Genomic DNA, 18187 nt, shown 5'->3' with positions numbered 1-18187 from the left:
AGACCTTTATGAATATCATTTCACCAAATCAACAGCAACCTCATGGGCTAAGTCCTGTTACTGTCTGTCTTCAAGATGAGGAAACTGATACTTCAGAAGAGGGTGGGCTGGCTCCAGGCCACTGTTACTCATTCATTTGACAGATTTTTTTTGAGCACCTACTGCATGCCTTGGTCTATCCTAATTATAAGAGAATACAATGCTGAACTAAACAGATTAGCTTCCAGCTCATGTGGTGTGGTTTTACAAATGTGGGAGGCAGACAGAAAAAAAATGAACAAAGTGATATCAGATGGTGCCGAGAGGCTAGGAAGGTGGTCAAACAGGGTGACAGGCTAGGCTGTGACTTGAAAGAGGGTGGCAAGTTAGAGTGGGTGGTCAGAAAGGGCCCTATGGGCAGAGGGGATGCTGCTGTGACCAGAATGAGGAAAGAGGCCAGCTGCACAAGACCTGGACTGGAGCCTCCAGGGAGACGGGCCATCAGTGCCAAGGCCAGGGTACCCGGGCACAGTGGTGGGAGCTTGGCAAAGGAACAGCGAGTCAGGAAGAGGTTTGAGGTCACAGGGACCTGCAGCCGTGATAAAAAGTTTGGATTTTATTCTAAGGACAGTGGAGACCACTGGAGAGTTTAAGCAGGGAAGAGATGTCATCTCATTGCATAGCCCGAAAAAGACGCTGTTGAGGCCTGGCCTCAGGGCAGCCTGACGTGGGCGATCCCTGCTCTGCCCGCCAGTTTCCTAGGCACACTGTCCTGAGTGAGGCACATAGGTCCGCTCCCCAAAGTCCTCTGTGCCCATCTTGTCCCTCCTTACCCACTTCCTGGGAGAATAGGTTCCCCCTTCCCCTTCCCCGGGCCCACCCAGGTTCCAGAGCCTCTGTTTTTTATCGCTTCCTCCTAGTGAGCCTAATCCTGACCCTATGGCTGGAGTGGGTATGACACTGGCCGCCCCATGTGTGTGGCCTTTTCCACTGCTTGAAGGCTATCCTCGGCCGATCATCAGTGGCTCCTGGGCCTCCCTTCTGCCCACTTGGGAAGCCTTGGCTGGTCTGTGTGTTTCTCCCCAGTGGCCACATCTGTTGCTGTTTCTCCTCCAGAACTCCTCACCTCTTGTTTTTACGCAGTGTCCAGCACCAGGGACGCCTAAGCCTGGACCTGAGCCACAGGGCCTGCAGCGACTACTCCGAGATGAGAGCCACGCACGGATCCAACTCACTGCCCTCCAGCGCCCGCCTCGGTAACTGCACCACTTGGACTTTGTGCTGCTGCGGGTGCCAAGCTTTTCATCTCTGCCTGCATCCTAATGTCCAGATCTGCGGGTGGGCTCCCCACACAAGCTCCTGTCACCTCCTGGGACTGAGCTCATTTCCCTACTGGGAAGGACTGCTTCCTTCACAGGCCAGCGGTGCCCATGCTGCTGTCAGAGCCGTTGTTTTCACCTTCTGCTTTCTGTGGGGCCCTTATGGTCATTTAGGTGACCGCTCAGCTAGGAGCCTTGCTCCCTGTCCCTGAGGTTGTTGGCCTCATTCTGGACTGTTTTATATGGCTCTTCATACATTTTTGTATGGAAAGCGAACCCCAGAGGAGAGTCAGACAGAGGTAGCCCTTGGCGATCTTGGGGGAGCAGATGGAGCCGCCGCCGTGTCACTTAGGCTGCTGTTCCGTGGCTGGAAGTGAGACTTGTGTGCCTCTGTTCTGGAGCAGTCTGTGCCTGCACAGTTTATTGAGATAAATGTTAAACGTCTGCTTTTCCTGACTGATCCACATCAAGGCTCCCTTGGGAGTAAACAGCAGGGCCCAGCTTTGCGTTTATCATCCTGACTAGCAGCCTGGTGGAGAGGGAGGACAGGGTGGTGTTTGACCACAAGGCCTGAAGTTTTGTTCCCATATGGAACAATAGGTTCTTCGAGTAACTTGCAATTCAAGGCGGAACGCATTAAAATCCCATCAACACCAAGATATCCGCGGTCTGTCGTGGGCTCTGACAGAGGTAAGGACTTCTGGACACTCCCATCTGTCCTGCTTTTCCTGCGGTCTGATTCCTCATGGTGGAGTCTCTGGGCTTAGCTGAGAACTTCATAGTCATCTCAGTCAGTCAGTAAAAATTCACTGAACCCAGCAGTAGGCCTGGTGATGTGGGAGGTAGGGGGCAACGCAGAGGCCAGCATCGAACTTCAGACTATGCAATGCAGTGGGGATAGGCTGCCTCTTGATCTTGGCTGTTGGGGAAGTGAGATGGGAGTTCACAACAGCATTACCTGCTCCTCTCTGCAGGTTCAGTGTCACATTCTGAATGCAGCACTCCTCCGCAGTCACCCCTGAACATCGACACCCTGTCCTCTTGTAGCCAGTCCCAGACCTCAGCCTCCACATTGCCCAGAATCGCTGTCAACCCCGCCTCCCTCGGGGAGCGGAGAAAGGACAGGTGAGTGTGGCCAGTCGTCGGTGGCGTGGGTAAACCAGTGGACAAGTGTGCACCCTGGCGGCGGGCCCGGGCTCTGCAGGGAAGGGGCTTAGTAGAAGCAGCAGGAGTAGCTTGGGTGTCCCAGCATTTGCCGGTATCACCAGTAAGTGCCATGGGGCGCTGGATGCAGGGAGGTGGGGCATGTGTGGATGGCAAGGCAGGGAGCCAAGTGGGCTCACAGTAGATGATGCTGGAAACAACCTGACGGTGATTGTGCCATCGTGGCACCGTTTACACCATCCTGGGCCCTTGTTCAAGCACTTTACATGTGGCTAAGTCACGAGATTCTTCCAGGGACCCTGTCAATGTCGTTATTATTGTTATCCCTGTTTCACAGTTGAGGAAACTGGATCCAGACGTTGGAGTGACAGACCTGTGGCCACGTGGTTAGCAGCTGGCACCGGGACTCATTCTTACCCTTTGCTTTTCCCTCTCACTCGAAACTTTCTGTTGTGAAATAAAATATACACAGAAAGAAAGTGTCTAAAGCATAAATGTGCAGCCTAGCTTTTTACTGGTTCATTTTCGAATGCAGGTCCATCTTAGGTTTCAGGTTGACTGTAGGCTTGCTGTCTGTCCAGAGGCACCTCCTCTGTGGAGTCCGTCCCCCCTGCGCACTATGCACACATATCCCTCTCTGTTGTTGCCCTAGACAGAACTTACTGGATTGTGTTTATATTTAACAGCTTCTGTCCAGATTGTAGATATTAAAGAGCTCTGATTAAAATTAAACTTTATTTAATCACCAAAAGAAACACAGCTACTCTCGTTCATTTGAATCCAGAACGCTGAGGCCTCTGTAGCTAGGAGCCTCAGCATGGGTGGGCCCTATATTAAGAAAATCTTTTTTGTTGTTGTTGAGACAGTTTTGCTCTTGTCCCCCAGGCTGGAGTGCAGTGGTGCAATCTTGGCTCACTGCAATCTCCGCCTCCCCAGTTCAAGTGATTCTCTTGCCTCAGCCTCCCAAGTGGCTGGGATTACAGGCCCACCACCACACCTGGCTAATTTTTGTATGTTTGATGGAGACGGGGTTTCACCATGTTGGTCAAGCTGGTCTTGAACTCCTGACCTCAGGTGATCCATGGGCCTTGGCCTCCCAAAATGTTGGGATTACAGACGTGAGCCGTCGCGCCCAGCCAGAGAAAATCTTTTATTTGACTTGAAAATCTGAACTTAAAAGGCAACAAACCAGAGAACCTGAGGGGTGACGGAAGGACACCAAAACACAGAGGCCCGGCCCCAATAGGGGAATCAGGTGTAGCTCATAGGAAGTGCTGACGGAACTCTTACCATGTGGCACGTGCAGGAGCATGCTGGCCTGTTTTACTCAGCCCCAGCCCTGGCCACGGAGAGGATGGGACTTTCCCCAAGTGAAGTGGGTTCTTCCGTTGTGGAAAGGGCCTTGCCACCCACCGTCAGGCATTCCCTTAGCTCCTTGCGGGGCATGGAGAGCCAGGACCTGCTCCAGAAGGGAGAAAAATGTGAGTGACTCCTGCCCTCATGGTGGTTAGGATCCAATTGGAGATGAAATTTGACATGTGTGACCTGACTGAGCAACAGCTTTCTTTTTAAAAATAGCCCCGTTTCCCAGATTCTGAAGTATAGTATTTTATACTTGTTATGGAAAATCGGGGACATAGAAAAGTAGGAAGAAGGCCGAGTGCGGTGGTTCATGCCTGTAATCCCAGCACTTTGGGAGGCTGAGGCAGGTGGATCACCTGAGGTCAGGAATTCGAGACCAGCCTGGCCAACATGGTGAAACCCCGTCTCTACTAAAAATACAAAAATTAGCCGGGCATGGTGGCGGGCGCCTGTAGTCCCTGCTACTCAGGAGGCTGAGGCAGGAGAATTGCTTGAACCCGGGAGGCAGAGGTTGTAGTGAGCTGAGATCGCGCCACTGCACTCCAGCCTGAGTGACAGAGTAAGACTCCGTCTCAAAAAATAAAAAACAGACAAGTAGAGAGAAGAACAATGTCACAGATAATCTCTTCAACAAGAGATTCAATTGCCTTTACCCTTTGGAAATATATATGTATATGTATTACATGCTTTATTATTTATGTACATAATTACATCTCCCGTAATGTTCTGTTTTTAGCTATTTATAATAGTTTAAGTATACTTTATAAACTTCTTTTGAGAAGCAGCTATTGTTTAGAGAAAACTTTGCATATTATAAACAATTCAAATCATTCAGAAGACTAAAAAGTAAAGATTATCTCTGGCTGGGCGAGATAGCTTATGCCTGTAATCCCAACACTTTGGGTGGTTGAGATGGGCGTATCACCTGAGGTCAGGAGTTTGAGACCAGCCTGGCCAACATGGTGAAACCCCGTCTCTACTAAAAACAAAAATTAGCTGGGCATGATGGTGCACACCTGTAATCCCAGCTATTTGGGAGGCTGAGGCAGGAGAATTGTTGGAATCTGGGAGGTGGAGGTTGCAGTGAGCTGAGATCATGCCACTGCACTCCAGCCTGGGTGACAGAGCGAGAATCCGTCTCCAAAAAAAAAAAAAAAAAAAAAGAGAGAAAGAAAAAAAGATTATCTCGGATCCCCTCACCTGGAGACACCATTGTTAACACTTGGTAATGTCCTGCGTAAGAAGCCTCCTTGTGCATAAATCCACGCATACTTGTGTGTGCAGATGCAGATAAATATGAGTGAAATGATGCCGATCGGGCCTCCCCACCCCGTGGTGCGTCCCTTACATCTTTGCATGTCGCTGGAACCTGAGAACCTGCTTCAGATTGTCGTTCCGTCGTGTGGCTATTGCTGTGACTTAGTCGCTTGCTCCTTTATTGTGATACGCCTGTTGTATGGAGGTGGACCTCTTTCTGCTCTGGGTCTCTGTTTCATCATCTAAGGCTGGAGCAGGAGGGTGATCTGGGAGTGGCTGTGTGTTGAGGGCTCTGCAGCTGTCCGCAGCACAGGGCTCTAATCCGTGTTGCATCAAAAGGGACTGTGGGTGTAGGCTGGGGTGGATCTGTCTGAGCTGGAGGGTCAAGGGAGGACTTCTAGAGTGGGCAAGTTTGGGAAGTGGGAACACTTTGGAGGGTGGGAGAGAGCAGGGACAACTCAAGAATAATTTTAATCTCCTCTTCCCAAGAGGGCTGGGCCACAGGGCCGCAGGCTGAGAGTGCCAATCGGGAAGCTGCTCTGCCTCCAGGTGGTTGGGGTGGGGTGGTTTAGGTGCCTCCCCGCTAGAATCTATCCCGACCATGTGCTGTAGAGGGGACCTGGACTGGCCCCCTCAGCCTTTGGCTATATGGTTTTATCCTGTGAGGAAAAGCTCAGGTGTCCACACCCTGGAGGAATGAGGCCCTGGGCGGCGTGAAGTCCCGACGGGAGGCTCTGCATCACTCGACTGTCTTTTCCGTTATGTTCCAGGTGTCTCTGATTGTCTTTCTCCTCTGAGCGTCCCTTCTTTCTAACCTTTGTCACCTTCCAGATGTCTCTGCCACCACAGATCTCTTCTGAGGTTGCCCGTGGCCACCAGGCCCAGGCCTTCTACCATGCGGTTGGCTTGCCCAGAGGTTCCTCGCCGAGCCCCTGCCCCAGTGCCCTTGGGTACACTGGACAGCCCCAGGACAGCAATTGCATGACTACAGCCTTGCTCTTAGCCGCCTCCTCCCTTTACAAAGGCTTGGGTCTGCAGCGGCTTCATTTCCATGACCAGTTTGCATCACTCTGTGTAGCCAGTAAACAGAAAAACGGATTATTTTCTGTTGCCCCCTCAGGATGGAATGTCATCCCAGGAGCCATCTCTTTTCCTCGGAGGGCATCTCGAGCCCCCCGGAGTTTGTAATTGCATATTGCGGGGCAGCTCCTTTCCTGTAATGAAAATCCGTGTGTATCAGTGTTGATAGTTGACACGGATCGTTCTCTGTGTCTTTGGCCTGGGTGGTTGCGTGTCTGGGTGTGCTGGCTCGTGTTGCGTGAGGCTGTGGGAATGTGGTCCTCTGTCACACAGGAGTGGGCCCACTGTGTCCCCATGTAGCTGTGTCACAATGGGAGCATCCAGGCTTGGGGCCCTTTCTGCACTGCCTGATTGGAGAACTCAGGCTCTCTCCAACCCTGTTGTTTGACCCTGAGTCCCCGAAACTTTTGACTTTTCCTTAGGCCTTATGTGGAGGAGCCACGCCACGTGAAGGTGCAAAAGGGTTCAGAGCCACTGGGCATCTCCATCGTGAGTGGAGAGAAGGGTGGCATCTATGTCTCCAAGGTGACCGTGGGGAGCATCGCTCACCAGGCTGGCCTGGAGTACGGGGATCAGTTACTGGAGGTGAGAGGGAGCTGCCCTCCTGCATGGTGCCCATGGAAACCTGCCCTTCTTCCCCCCTCCTCCTCCTAGGGAGCTGCAGTGCTCCCAAGTCCCTAGGGCCTCCTCCCTGTCCACAGCCCCGACCCTATCACTGAGCCCCTCCTGATGTTTCCCCAGTTCAATGGCATAAACCTGCGGAGCGCCACGGAGCAGCAGGCGCGGCTCATCATCGGGCAGCAGTGTGATACCATCACCATCCTGGCCCAGTACAACCCCCACGTGCACCAGCTCAGCAGCCACTCCCGGTCCAGGTGAGCGCAGGCCTCCCCAGGCCGTCTGGGTGCGGCAGCACTCCGCTCATTGCAGGGAGACTCAGGGTGACAGCCGCAAGTTCTGAGGATCCTACTGCTGCTAAAGAGAGAGTTGACCAGCTCTGGATTTTGGAAAAGGGGCATATAGAGAGAGGCTGTCTTCTCCTGAAATGGGGTGTGAAAACAGATGGCTGTGGTCCCCCTGAACAGCAGGGGCCTGTGGTAGCCAGGAGCTGTGGCCCTGGGGGTGGATTCTCACTCACAGTGTTTGGCTCCCTGTCCAGGAGCAGATGCTGTACACCTGTCTGTATCTGCCTCTGAGCTGTGGGTGGAAGGGCAGAAAAGAAGGGGAGGCACACCCAGCAGTGCTGCGCCACAAGCTCAGCAGGAGAGATGGGAGGCACAGGCAGAGGAAAAGGGACAGGACGCGCACAGCTCCCTGAGGCCAGATGCCTTTGGAGAGGGCCCCTGAGCTGAGGACAGGTGGAGGGGAGAGGACAGGTGGATCCTTTGGGGTGGATATCATGGGTCCAGGCTTCTAATGTGTCTGCTCTGCTCAGGGCACAGGGTGCAGGGCTGTGAGACCCGGTCCCCATTTATAGCTCAGACCTAGTTGTCACAGGAGTGGGGGTGGCTCTGGGTATCTTCATACTGCTCCTTATCCCTCCTGTCCTCCGTCTCCAGCTCACACCTGGACCCTGCTGGTACCCACTCCACTCTCCAGGGCAGCGGCACCACCACCCCAGAGCATCCCTCTGTCATTGACCCACTGATGGAGCAGGACGAGGGGCCTAGCACCCCCCCAGCCAAGCAGAGCAGCTCCAGGTCAGCAGATGTGTGCTGTGAGCCTTCCCTGTGTCCACTGTGGCTGGGTGGGGCTGAGTACATTCTCCAAGTGGCGTGGGCACTGGGCAGCTGGCCTCATATGCTGCAGGCCACACACCAGGTCTTCAGGACTTGGGCTGGGAGCACAGCATTCCTTTTTTCCCTCCCTGCTCTCTTTTCCTTTCTCTTTTTCTCCTGTTTTCTAGTTGACTTGTTCTTTCCCCTGCATCTTCTCTTTCTCTTCTCCTTTTCTCATTCACTTGCTTTCTGAGTCTGTCTTTGGATACATTCCCACAGTCGTCACCCAGCCAGGCCCTGGGCTCTGGCCACCCACAGCAGTGCTTCCCTCAACCAGGTGGCAGACCAGTGCTGGGCGTGTGCAGCACAGTCAAAACTGCTGGCTGCCACAGAGCAGGCAGGAAGATCACTGGAGTGTGGCAGGGGAGGCGGCAGCTGAATTAAAATGTTCAGGACAGGCAAGAGCCAGGGGTGGGCATAAAGGGAAGTCCAGGCCGAGGGAGCAGCAGAGTTCAGGAGGAGGAAGGAGCCCTGTGGGAGCTGCACAGCATACAGCCTGGCCCGGGGCTGTGGGGAGGGCCATCCAGGCCAGGGTGCGACATGATCACTCTGCAGTCCTGGAGAAGCTGTGTCTCCAGCACTGAGAGGCCTTCACTAAGCCCTGGGCAGCATCTCACAGAATGAGGCCAGCTCTGCATTCTCTATACCAGAGTTTGTCACATTGGAACTTACCTGCTGCAAGGTTTTCCTCCCAGGCTGGCATCTCCCCTGAAGCCCTCTTTATCTGTTTCCATCGCTGTCCCATCTCTCTCCCTCCATGTGTTCAGCAGCTTACTTTGAGCTTCCCTCGCTTGATTGTAAGTGCCTTGATGGCAAGGGGCCCCTCTTCACGAGTTAGCAGTTCCTGGTCTATAGAAGTTGCTTGGTAGACATTTGCTGAATGCGTTGCTGTGCTCTGGACAGTGAGGCCAACTTTACCTTTCCTTAGGAAGAACTAAGGAAAATGGGTGTGATCCCCATGAGAAGGAGGCCATCCTGATCTCTAAGGCATGAGATTGATAGCCGGGCCCAGGAGCCTGGGTTTTCCCTCCCCACTCAACTGACTTTGGACCTGGGGTCTTGCCTTCATCTCCAGTGCACCTCAGTATCCTGCCCTGAATGCCGAGCCAGTAGAACTGGCGGCCACCTCCCAGCTCCCTGTGGTTCTGAGAACCCAGGAAGCAGGCAGAAAGCGATTAAGACACTGGCCACTGCTTTGTCTTTTTGTGTCTCCTCCCTCCTTGTGCACGGTTGAGGAACTTTGTTTTGTTTCCTGAAAGGATTGCGGGAGATACCAACAAGAAGACCCTGGAGCCACGCGTTGTCTTCATCAAAAAGTCCCAGCTGGAGCTTGGGGTGCACTTGTGTGGTGGGAACCTGCATGGGGTGTTTGTGGCTGAAGTGGAGGATGACAGTCCTGCCAAGGGTCCTGACGGCCTCGTGCCAGGGGACCTCATCCTGGAGGTGAGTTCTGAGCTGCCGAGTAGGCCAGGCCTCCGTCTACCTGCCACAGGTGGCTTGCTGTCATCTCAGGTGGCACCAAAGACAGAGGAGTACAGCCTCTCATCTGGTGAGCCAGTCAGGGCTGACTTCTGTTTTTGTTGAGGCAGAGTCTTGCTCTGTTGCTCAGGCTGGAGTGCACTGGCATAATCTCGGCTCACTGCAACCTTCGCTTCCCAGGTTCAAGCGATTCTTCTGCCTCAGCCTTCCGAGTAGCTGGGACTACAGGCGTGTGCCACGATACCAAGCTAATTTTTATATTTTTAGTAGAGACCAGATTTCACCATGTTGCCCAGGCTGATCTCAAACTCCTGACCTCTAGTGATCTGCCCGCCTTGGCCTTCCAAAGTGCTATGGTGATAGGCATGAGCTACCGTGCCCAGCCTCAGGGTTGATTATTTTTTTTTTTGAGACGGAGTTTTGCTCTTGTTGCCCAGGCTGGAGTACAGTGGCACAATCTCGGTTCACTGCAACTTCTGCCTCCCAGGTTCAAGCGATTCTCCTGCCTCACCCACCTGAGTAGCTGAGATAACAGGTGCGCACCAACACGCCCAGCTAATTTTCTTTTGTAATTTTAGTAGAGACGGGGTTTCATCACATTGGACAGGCTGGTCTCAAACTCCTGACCTCAGGTGATCCATCTGCCTCGGCCTCCCAAAGTACAGGGATTACAGGCATGAGCCACTGTGCCTGGCCAGGGTTGGTTTTTAATCCCTGTAAACCCAGAATCCTGCCAAGCCCCTTTGAGCAGGTCCCTGTGAAGCCAGGCAGGCCATCGAGGGAATCTGAGGGCAGAGCCTTGGCTCAGGCCCTGGGCACCAGGAGGTGCTTTCCCTCAGGTGGTGTAGCCACAGGACTCTGTTCTGATGAGAGAGGATGGTTTTTCTCTGTGGTCTCCTGCCTCATGGGGGAGATGGTTTGTGAGAATATAAAGGCACAAGTTGGGCTGGGCTTGGTGACTCACACTTGTAATCCCAGAACTTTAGGAGGCCAAGGTGGGAGAATTGCTTGAGCCCAGGAGTTCAAGACCAGCCTGGGCAACATAGACCCTGTCTTCACAGAAAACAAAACAAAATTTAGCCAGGCATGGTGGAGTATGCCTGTAGTCCCAGCTACTCTGGAGACTGAGGTGGGAGGAACACTTGAGCTTAGAAGGTCTAGGCTACAGTGAGCTGTGATTGCACTACTGCACTCAGTCTATGTGACAGAGGGGAGACCCTGTTTCAAAAAAAAATAAATAAAAGCACAGGTAGCATCAGCAAGAGGAAGGGCCCTATTCTGAAAAGCCCAGACTTGCTGCTCACCAGAACAGGGTTTTTCCTGGATAAGCTGTCAAGGGCAGAGCAGCCACTTGTCAGAGGACCTGTGTCCAGGGAGTAGGCACGGGAGCTGGAGGCTGGGGAGACCGTGAAGACTCAGCCCTTCCTGCAGAGGGGAGGCAGGCAGAGTCTCAGTTAAGGAGGGATGTTGAATTTCTGCCATATGGTCAGCACTGGCCCCTTTCGAGTGCCCATGCTGTCCCCTGGCTTCTGCCTTCTGACACATCCACCCGCATCCCTGGCAGTATGGCAGCCTGGACGTGCGGAATAAGACAGTGGAGGAGGTCTACGTGGAAATGCTGAAGCCCAAGGATGGCGTCCGCCTGAAGGTGCAGTACCGCCCCGAGGAGTTCACGAAGGCCAAGGGCCTGCCTGGTGACAGCTTCTACATCAGGTACCAGTGGCTGGGGAATCAGTGGGAGATTTGGGGCCAGAGGAGAGGCTTTCATTGGAGAGTCTCTTCCTGGTGAATGGCTGTCTCTTATCCCCCAAGGCTGGGGTCATGATCATCATTCCTTGACACTCAAATCTGCACACTTATTTATGGTGAGATGATTGTGACTTAGAACAACCTTTAGGGCTTAAAGAACCAGGTGGGCTCCTTTAGGGCTTAAGGCCTGGAGAATTTGGAGGCAGTCAAGCCCCGTTTTCCTGTGTGCTGTGCTCCTCTTTTTCTGGTGTCCCCCAAGCCAGGTTTGCAGATCCCTCTGCAGTGTGTATGGACTTCCAGGCATCTTCAGTGCCCCTACTACTGTATGAAATGCTGTGGGCATTTAGGGATGGCAGCAGGCTTTCTAGGAGGAGCTCAGAGCTTTCTTCTCATTTCCTGAGATCCGAGACCACAGAAAGCATGAGAACACTAATGCGGTACAACTCCCTGTCTCTAGGGTAGGAGATAGCATGTTTCCATCCTGGAGAGATTCCAGTCTGTAGGAACCAGGGGCCTGGGCTTCGAGGAGGGAGGCAACTGGGAAAAGGCCACCTGGAAAGGGAAGTTATGGCCTCAGATCTTGGCGAGTTCTTTCTCTGATGGGGATGCACCCTCAGTGTTAGGGGAGCAAAGGCAGTCTTTGTCCCTTTATGTAAAACACAGGGCTCCCCACTTTGAGAATCACCACCCTCGGCGGTTCCTGATCGAGTTTGGAGATAGCTCAAAGCAGAATATCAGCCTTAGGGGCCTGGCCACAGAAGGCACCTTGTTTGTCCTCGGTGGCCAGAGCCGCCTGATCATGTTGCCTCTGTGCTGTGGTCCAGGGCCCTATACGATCGGCTGGCAGATGTGGAGCATGAGCTGAGCTTTAAGAAGGACGACATCCTCTACGTGGATGACACCTTGCCCCAGGGCACGTTCGGGTCCTGGATGGCTTGGCAGCTGGACGAGAATGCCCAGAAGATCCAGCGTGGGCAGATTCCCAGCAAATATGTGTAAGTGTTCTCTGGGCATGGGGCGGGGTGGGGCAGGGGTCGCCGAGGGCCACCAGCCATGGAGCTGTCCCATGGGAGGGGGCTGGGGCCTGGGCTGCAGGAGGAGGGATTCTGCTTCTCATCTTAGCTTCTGCTCTCTACATTTTGACAAAAGTGCTGGTCTAAAACGCTGCTCCTAGTGTGAGTCAGTGCTGCATAGAGCACAGTGGTGGGTCAGGAGGCATTACTTGTTTTAGAAAAATGGATTTATGGAGATACTTACGCCTTGCTGCTCCCTCAAAGTGTACCATTCAGTAGTTTTCAGCATATTCATAGGTGCGTGCAGCCGCCACCACAGTTAATTTTAGAGCATTTCCATCACCTCAAACAAACCCTAGACCCATTAGCTGTCAGCCCCTTATCCTACTGTCCTCCCACCCAGCCCTCAGCCCTAGGCAGCCACCACTTCACTTCCTGATACCCACGGGCCTCCCTGTCTGGACTCCTGTGTGGATGGGATCGCAGAGTGTGGCCTTTCGTCCGGCTCCTGTCACTGAGCATGTTTTCGAGGCAGCCTGTATCCCTGCATCATTTCCCTTCTATGGCAGGAAGTGTAACTCGTCACCAAGTGAAGGCTGTCCTAGCAGTTCCTTTTGACACTGAGCTGAATATGCTGTAGTAGAAAAAATCACCTGCTCTGAGAGCTTGCCCTGATGCTGGTGTTCGTGTCGCCCCACAGCATGTACCAAGGGGTCGCAAGGGCGTGGGAGGAGCTGTAGCCTCGAGACCTGCCAAGGAGTGTGGGGGCAGCCCCGTGCCTGGCCCACCCTTGCTTTTCTCACCAGGAAGGTCGGGTAGGGTAGGGCAGCAGGGTCTCGGTAGCCCTGCCCAGCATTGTCCCCGGTGCCACAGGATGGACCAAGAATTCTCCAGGAGGCTCAGCATGTCTGAAGTCAAAGATGACAATAGCGCCACAAAGACACTGTCGGCGGCTGCACGCCGGTCCTTTTTTCGGAGGAAACACAAGCACAAACGCAGCGGATCCAAGGATGGGAAAGACCTGCTCTCCTTGGATGCCTTTTCCAATGACTCCATTCCACTCTTTGAAGGCAAGTGGCCGAGCTCATTTTCCAGTGGGCTCTCCAGATGGGGTGTGCTGTGGATCCAGGAGCTCCACAACTGGGACTTAAAGAAAAGAGAGGCTTACTTTGCTTTGTGCACAAGTCTGAAGGTGTGTGTCTGGCTTGGTTGGGGGGTGCTGCCATCTGCAGAGCCACATCTATGGGGTGTGGCTTCCATCCTCCTGGTCACCGCCTGTCAGTGCAACCAGCACATCCCTGTTTCAGGCAGCAGGAGGAAGGAAGGGGTAAGGCAGAAGTGTGCCTCAGCTGAGCGTGCCTCTTTCAGCAGCTATCTGGAAGCCCTAACCTGTGACTTCGACTTACATCTCATTGTCCACTTGCATGTGCAAGAGAGGTCAAAAAGGCATGTTTTGGCCAGGCACAGTAACTCACACCTTTAATCCCAGCACTTCGGGAGGCCGAGGTGGGTGGATCACCTGAGGTCAGAAGTTCGAGACCAGCCTGGCCAACATGGTGAAACCCTGTCTCTACTAAAAATATAAAAATTAGCCAGGTGTGGTGACATGTGCCTGTAATCCCAGCTACTTGGGAGGCTGAGGCAGGAAAATCGCCTGAACCCAGGATGCGGAGGTTGCAATGAGCCAAGATTGCTCCATTGTACTCCAGCCTGGGTGACAGAGCAAGATCCTGTCTCACAAAATAATAATTAAAACAGGCCAGGCGCAGTGGCTCAAGCCTGTAATCCCAGCACTTTGGGAGGCCGAGACGGGCGGATCACGAGGTCAGGAGATTGAGACCACCCTGGCTAACACGGTGAAACCCCGTCTCTACTAAAACATACAAAAAACTAGCCGGGCGAGGTGGCGGGCGCCTGTAGTCCCAGCTACTCGGGAGGCTGAGGCAGGAGAATGGCCTAAACCCAGGAGGTGGAGCTTGCAGTGAGCTGAGATCCGGCCACTGCACTCCAGCCTGGGCGCGAGACTCCGTCTCAAAAAAAAAAAAAAAAAATTATTAAAACAAAAAGGCATGTTTTAGCTGGGTGCATTGTTGGCCTCAGTACGAGGTTCAGTTACTAAGGAAGAATGGAGGGATGGCTGTTGGATAGGTAAAAAGCAATCTCTGCTGAGTGCCTTGCTTGCCATTTGTTTTTAGGTTATTACAGGCTGCTTGGTAGTGACCAAGAGCCATCAGTTTCTGCAGAACGTCTGCATTTCTGGCCTCAGTCCTCTGTTCATTAACAACTCCTATATGATACTTCTGGGGCAAGATGCTAGTCCTAGGCCGGAGTTGAGTAACAGATATCAGACATCCCCTGGTAAACAGTCCTTGTGGAAAGGATGCATTTGTCCTTTAAAGCAAGAGGTCCTTAGCAGCGTGGCACCCAGGGCCCTGCTGTGTGTCTACTGTCCTAGAACTTACCCTCCCTGGCAATCAGGTATGGCGGTGGCAGTGAGCAGCAGAGTGTAGGGCAGCTGGCTGCCTCCCTCCCTCCCTTCCCTTTTCACAATGAAGACCTTAGGCCTAGGGAGTTGACTGGATCACGCTGTAGTTCATGGCCCACTGTCACTATCAGCTGGGACAAGGGTTGGCAAACTATTGGCCATGGACTGAGTCTGGAACATTGCCTATTTTAAAATGGTCTGTGAGCTAAACATGGGTTTTTATACTTTTTAAAATGTAAGATGTAAAAAATCTGTTAGCCCTTTTCTGGTAACAGTTGCTTAATTTTGCTGTTTTGCCTTCAAAGCCTCAAGTATTTACTATCTTGCCCCTTATAGAAAAAGTTTAGGCCAGGCATGGTGGCACACACCTGTAATCCCAGCACTTTGGGAGGCCAAGGTGGGTGGATCACTTGAGGCAGGGAGTTCAAGACCAGCCTAGCCAACATGGTGAAACCCCATCTCTACTAAAAAAATACAAAAATTAGCCTGGTGTGGTGGCTCATGCCTGTAGTTCCAGCTACTGAAGAGGATGAGGCAGGAAGATTGCTTCAGCCTGGGAGGTCAAAGCTGCAGTGAGCTGTGATCACGCTACTGCACTCTAGCCCAGGCAACAGAGTGAGACCCTGTCTCAAAAATAAAATAAAATAAAATAATAAAAATAATAAATAAATAAAAAAAAATTGCCAACCTGCTAATCAAGACAAGGTTTCTCTCTTATTTTGCTTTTTGGTTTTCCTTCACTCTCTTTGGTCTCCACTCTTGTGCCCTCTGCTCCTTTCTCTGCAGGCGCCATTTCCAGTATATTTGGCATTTGTCCAGTGGTGTTAGCATCTTTGAAAAATAGCCCTTTGTCTATTCTTCCTTTTAGCTCTTCAGGTCTTTTTCAGTACATATCTTGAAGTTGTCGTGAGGTACATACACGTTTTGCATTGTTATACCTTCTTGGTAAATTGACCTTTTTATCATTATAAAATGCCCTTCTTGATCTCCAGGAATGTTTCTTGCTGAAAGTCTATTTTATGTGATATTTTTATTGACATTACCAGTTTTCTTTTGGTTATCTTTGGCACAGTTTATCTTTTTCTTTTACTTCAAACTTTTCTGTCACTTTATATTTAAATATCCCTTGTAAACAGCATGTGGGACTTTTTAAATCCACTGTGGCAATCTGTCTTTTTAAAAATTTTATCCCACTGTAACATACCTACAGCAATGCGCACATTCATTTACAGAAAAGTGAGCAGCGTGAAGAATTTCCACAATCTGAACACCCTTGTGACAGTCTTGATTGTTTCATCAAGAGTATTTACCCTATTACATAAAGTACATTTGCCATCTTACTGTTTGTTTTCTATTCATTCTGCCTCATTTATGTTTGTCCCTTCCTTCTTGCTTTTTAAAAATGAATCATGTGTTTGTTTCATTCTGCCCCTATACCATCCACTGTTATCCTCTCACATCTACTAGTATTGTTTCTATTTTATTCTTTTGGGGGTTAAACTAGATGTCACAGCGTGTACTTTTGACTTACTGCTAGGAGAAATCATTGCTTTGACCACTTCCCTGATAATTGTAAAACAGCAAACCACTAACTCCATTTGTCTCTTTTCTAACTTTGATACTATTCTCATTTTATTTTATTATTATTTTAGTTTTTGAGGCAGAATCTCGCTCTGTCACCCAGGCTGGAGTGCAGTGGTGAGATCTCGGTTCACTGCAACCTCCGCCTCCCAGGCTCAAGCAATTTTCCTGCCTCAGCCTGCCAAGTGGCTGGGATTACAGGCACCTGTCACCACATGTGGTTAATTTTTGTATTTTTAGTAAAGATGGGGTTTCACCATGTTGACAGGCTGGTCTTGAAACTCCTGACCTCAGTGAGCTGCCCACCTCAGCCTCCCAAAGTGCTGGGATTATAGGCACAAGACACTGTGCCCGGCCATACTTTTCTCATTTTAATTCTACAGCTACTTTAACTCCGACTCAGTCTATCCATTTGCACATCAGTTATTCATCAGTTTTTGCCTTTCACATTTCCATTGCTCCTCATTCCTTCCTGCAGTTTTGTGCTTCTTTCTTATTTTGTTTTCTTTCTGCTAAACAACTCGCAGAAATGTTTTTCTTATAATGCAGGTTTGTTGGTGACACATCCTGTCAGTGTTTGTATCTGAAAATGTCCATTTTAATACCGTTTTTGGAGATTTTCACTGGATATAGAATTTTAGATTGGTGGATGTTTTACTTGGGTGCTTTAAAGATAGCATTCCTGGTCCCTGGCTCTCTTTGTGTAGTAGTTTGCTGTGGCTGCTGTACCCAATTACTGCAGACTGTGTGTGGCTTCAGACACATGGGTTTATCCTCCCAGTTCCGGAGGCCAGAAGTCCACACTCAGGACCACTGGGTCAGTCAAATTGTTGGCCAGCCTTCGCTCCCTTGGGGCTTGAGGAGAGAGCCTGTTCCTTGCCCCTGCCAGCTTCTGGTGGCTGCCACCAAACCTTTGCTGTGGCCACATCTCTGTCACCTTCAAATTTTGTCCACTCCGTCTTCACGTTACCTCCTGTTCCACGTGGGTCTCTCTCTCAACTCCCTCTGCCTCTCAGAGGACCCATGGGGTTTTATTTAGGACCCACCTACCCAAATACTCCAGGAAAAGCCCATCCTCCCAAGGCCTTTAACTGAATCATCGCTTCTTTTGTTGCATAAGGTAATGCTCATGGGATCTGGGGCTTAGGACATGAATCAGTCTTTGGGGGACACTTGTCAGCCTGCCATGCTCATTGCAGGTGAGAAGTCATCCTTGCAGGCTCAGTACTGAAGGCAGTGCCACCACCCGTCCACCACCATGTGTGGGTAGGGTTTTCTCTGCCTTTCTTTCTCAGAAAGAAATTTCTTAATTTCTTACCATACCATGCTTCCCCCGTGTGGTTTTCTTTGTGTTTATCCTGCTCAGGAGGTTCTTAGCGATTTTTACCTCTATAGCTTGGTGGTGTGGTCGGTTTTGGAGATTCCTGACTCCAGTTTCTTTCATGCTGCTTCTGTGCTGACCTCGCCTCTCCTCGGGATTTTCAGTCTTCAACCATACCATGTCTGTCTCCTATCTTCTGGGCTCTTTTTCTCCTGTATTTTCCACTTCTTTCTTTCTCTCCATGATTCAGCCAGCCTGGTTGTTTTCTAGTCACCTTTTTTCATGTTCATTATTCCAATCTTCTGTTGCATCCATTATGTTCTTACTTTCAGAAATTGTATTTTATTTTTCACTGTAGAGTTTCTACTTGGTTCTTTTTTACCAGGCTTTAATTCTCTGCTGAGACTTTCCCTCTTGTCATCTGTCCTCTTAAATACTTTAGTCATATTTTTTTAAAGACCGTGTTTGGTAACTGTCATGTGTGGTCATCCCTGAGTCTCTTTCTGTGGTCTTTGTTTTTCTTGCTCCTGCCCCATGATATGCCTGGTGATCGTTTATTGAGATGTCAGAGGTTATGTTTAGGGGATTTTCGGGGCTCTGAGTGATGTTGCTGGCCTCCA

The 18187-nt window shown here is 51.2% G+C and overlaps 1 protein-coding gene across 1 annotated transcript in view; it reads left to right on the top strand.

The window, feature by feature from the left end:
* DLG5 (discs, large homolog 5 (Drosophila)) overlaps positions 1–18187 on the top strand; it is a 136569-nt gene that overhangs the window by 108659 nt on the left and 9723 nt on the right. The window contains exons 18-27 of the mRNA XM_011928797.1: positions 1123–1235; positions 1899–1988; positions 2273–2423; positions 6584–6746; positions 6903–7036; positions 7721–7861; positions 9199–9382; positions 10983–11131; positions 11992–12162; positions 13054–13250. Coding sequence (XP_011784187.1) covers positions 1123–1235; positions 1899–1988; positions 2273–2423; positions 6584–6746; positions 6903–7036; positions 7721–7861; positions 9199–9382; positions 10983–11131; positions 11992–12162; positions 13054–13250 — 1493 coding nt within the window. The remainder of the gene's footprint in view (positions 1–1122; positions 1236–1898; positions 1989–2272; positions 2424–6583; positions 6747–6902; positions 7037–7720; positions 7862–9198; positions 9383–10982; positions 11132–11991; positions 12163–13053; positions 13251–18187) is intronic.

The sequence above is a fragment of the Colobus angolensis genome, unplaced genomic scaffold (assembly GCF_000951035.1).
Source record: "Colobus angolensis palliatus isolate OR3802 unplaced genomic scaffold, Cang.pa_1.0 Scaffold12, whole genome shotgun sequence".
NCBI classification, from domain to species: Eukaryota; Metazoa; Chordata; class Mammalia; order Primates; family Cercopithecidae; genus Colobus; species Colobus angolensis.
Note: the sequence above shows the minus strand (reverse complement) of the source record. Positions and strands in the feature narration are given on the sequence as shown.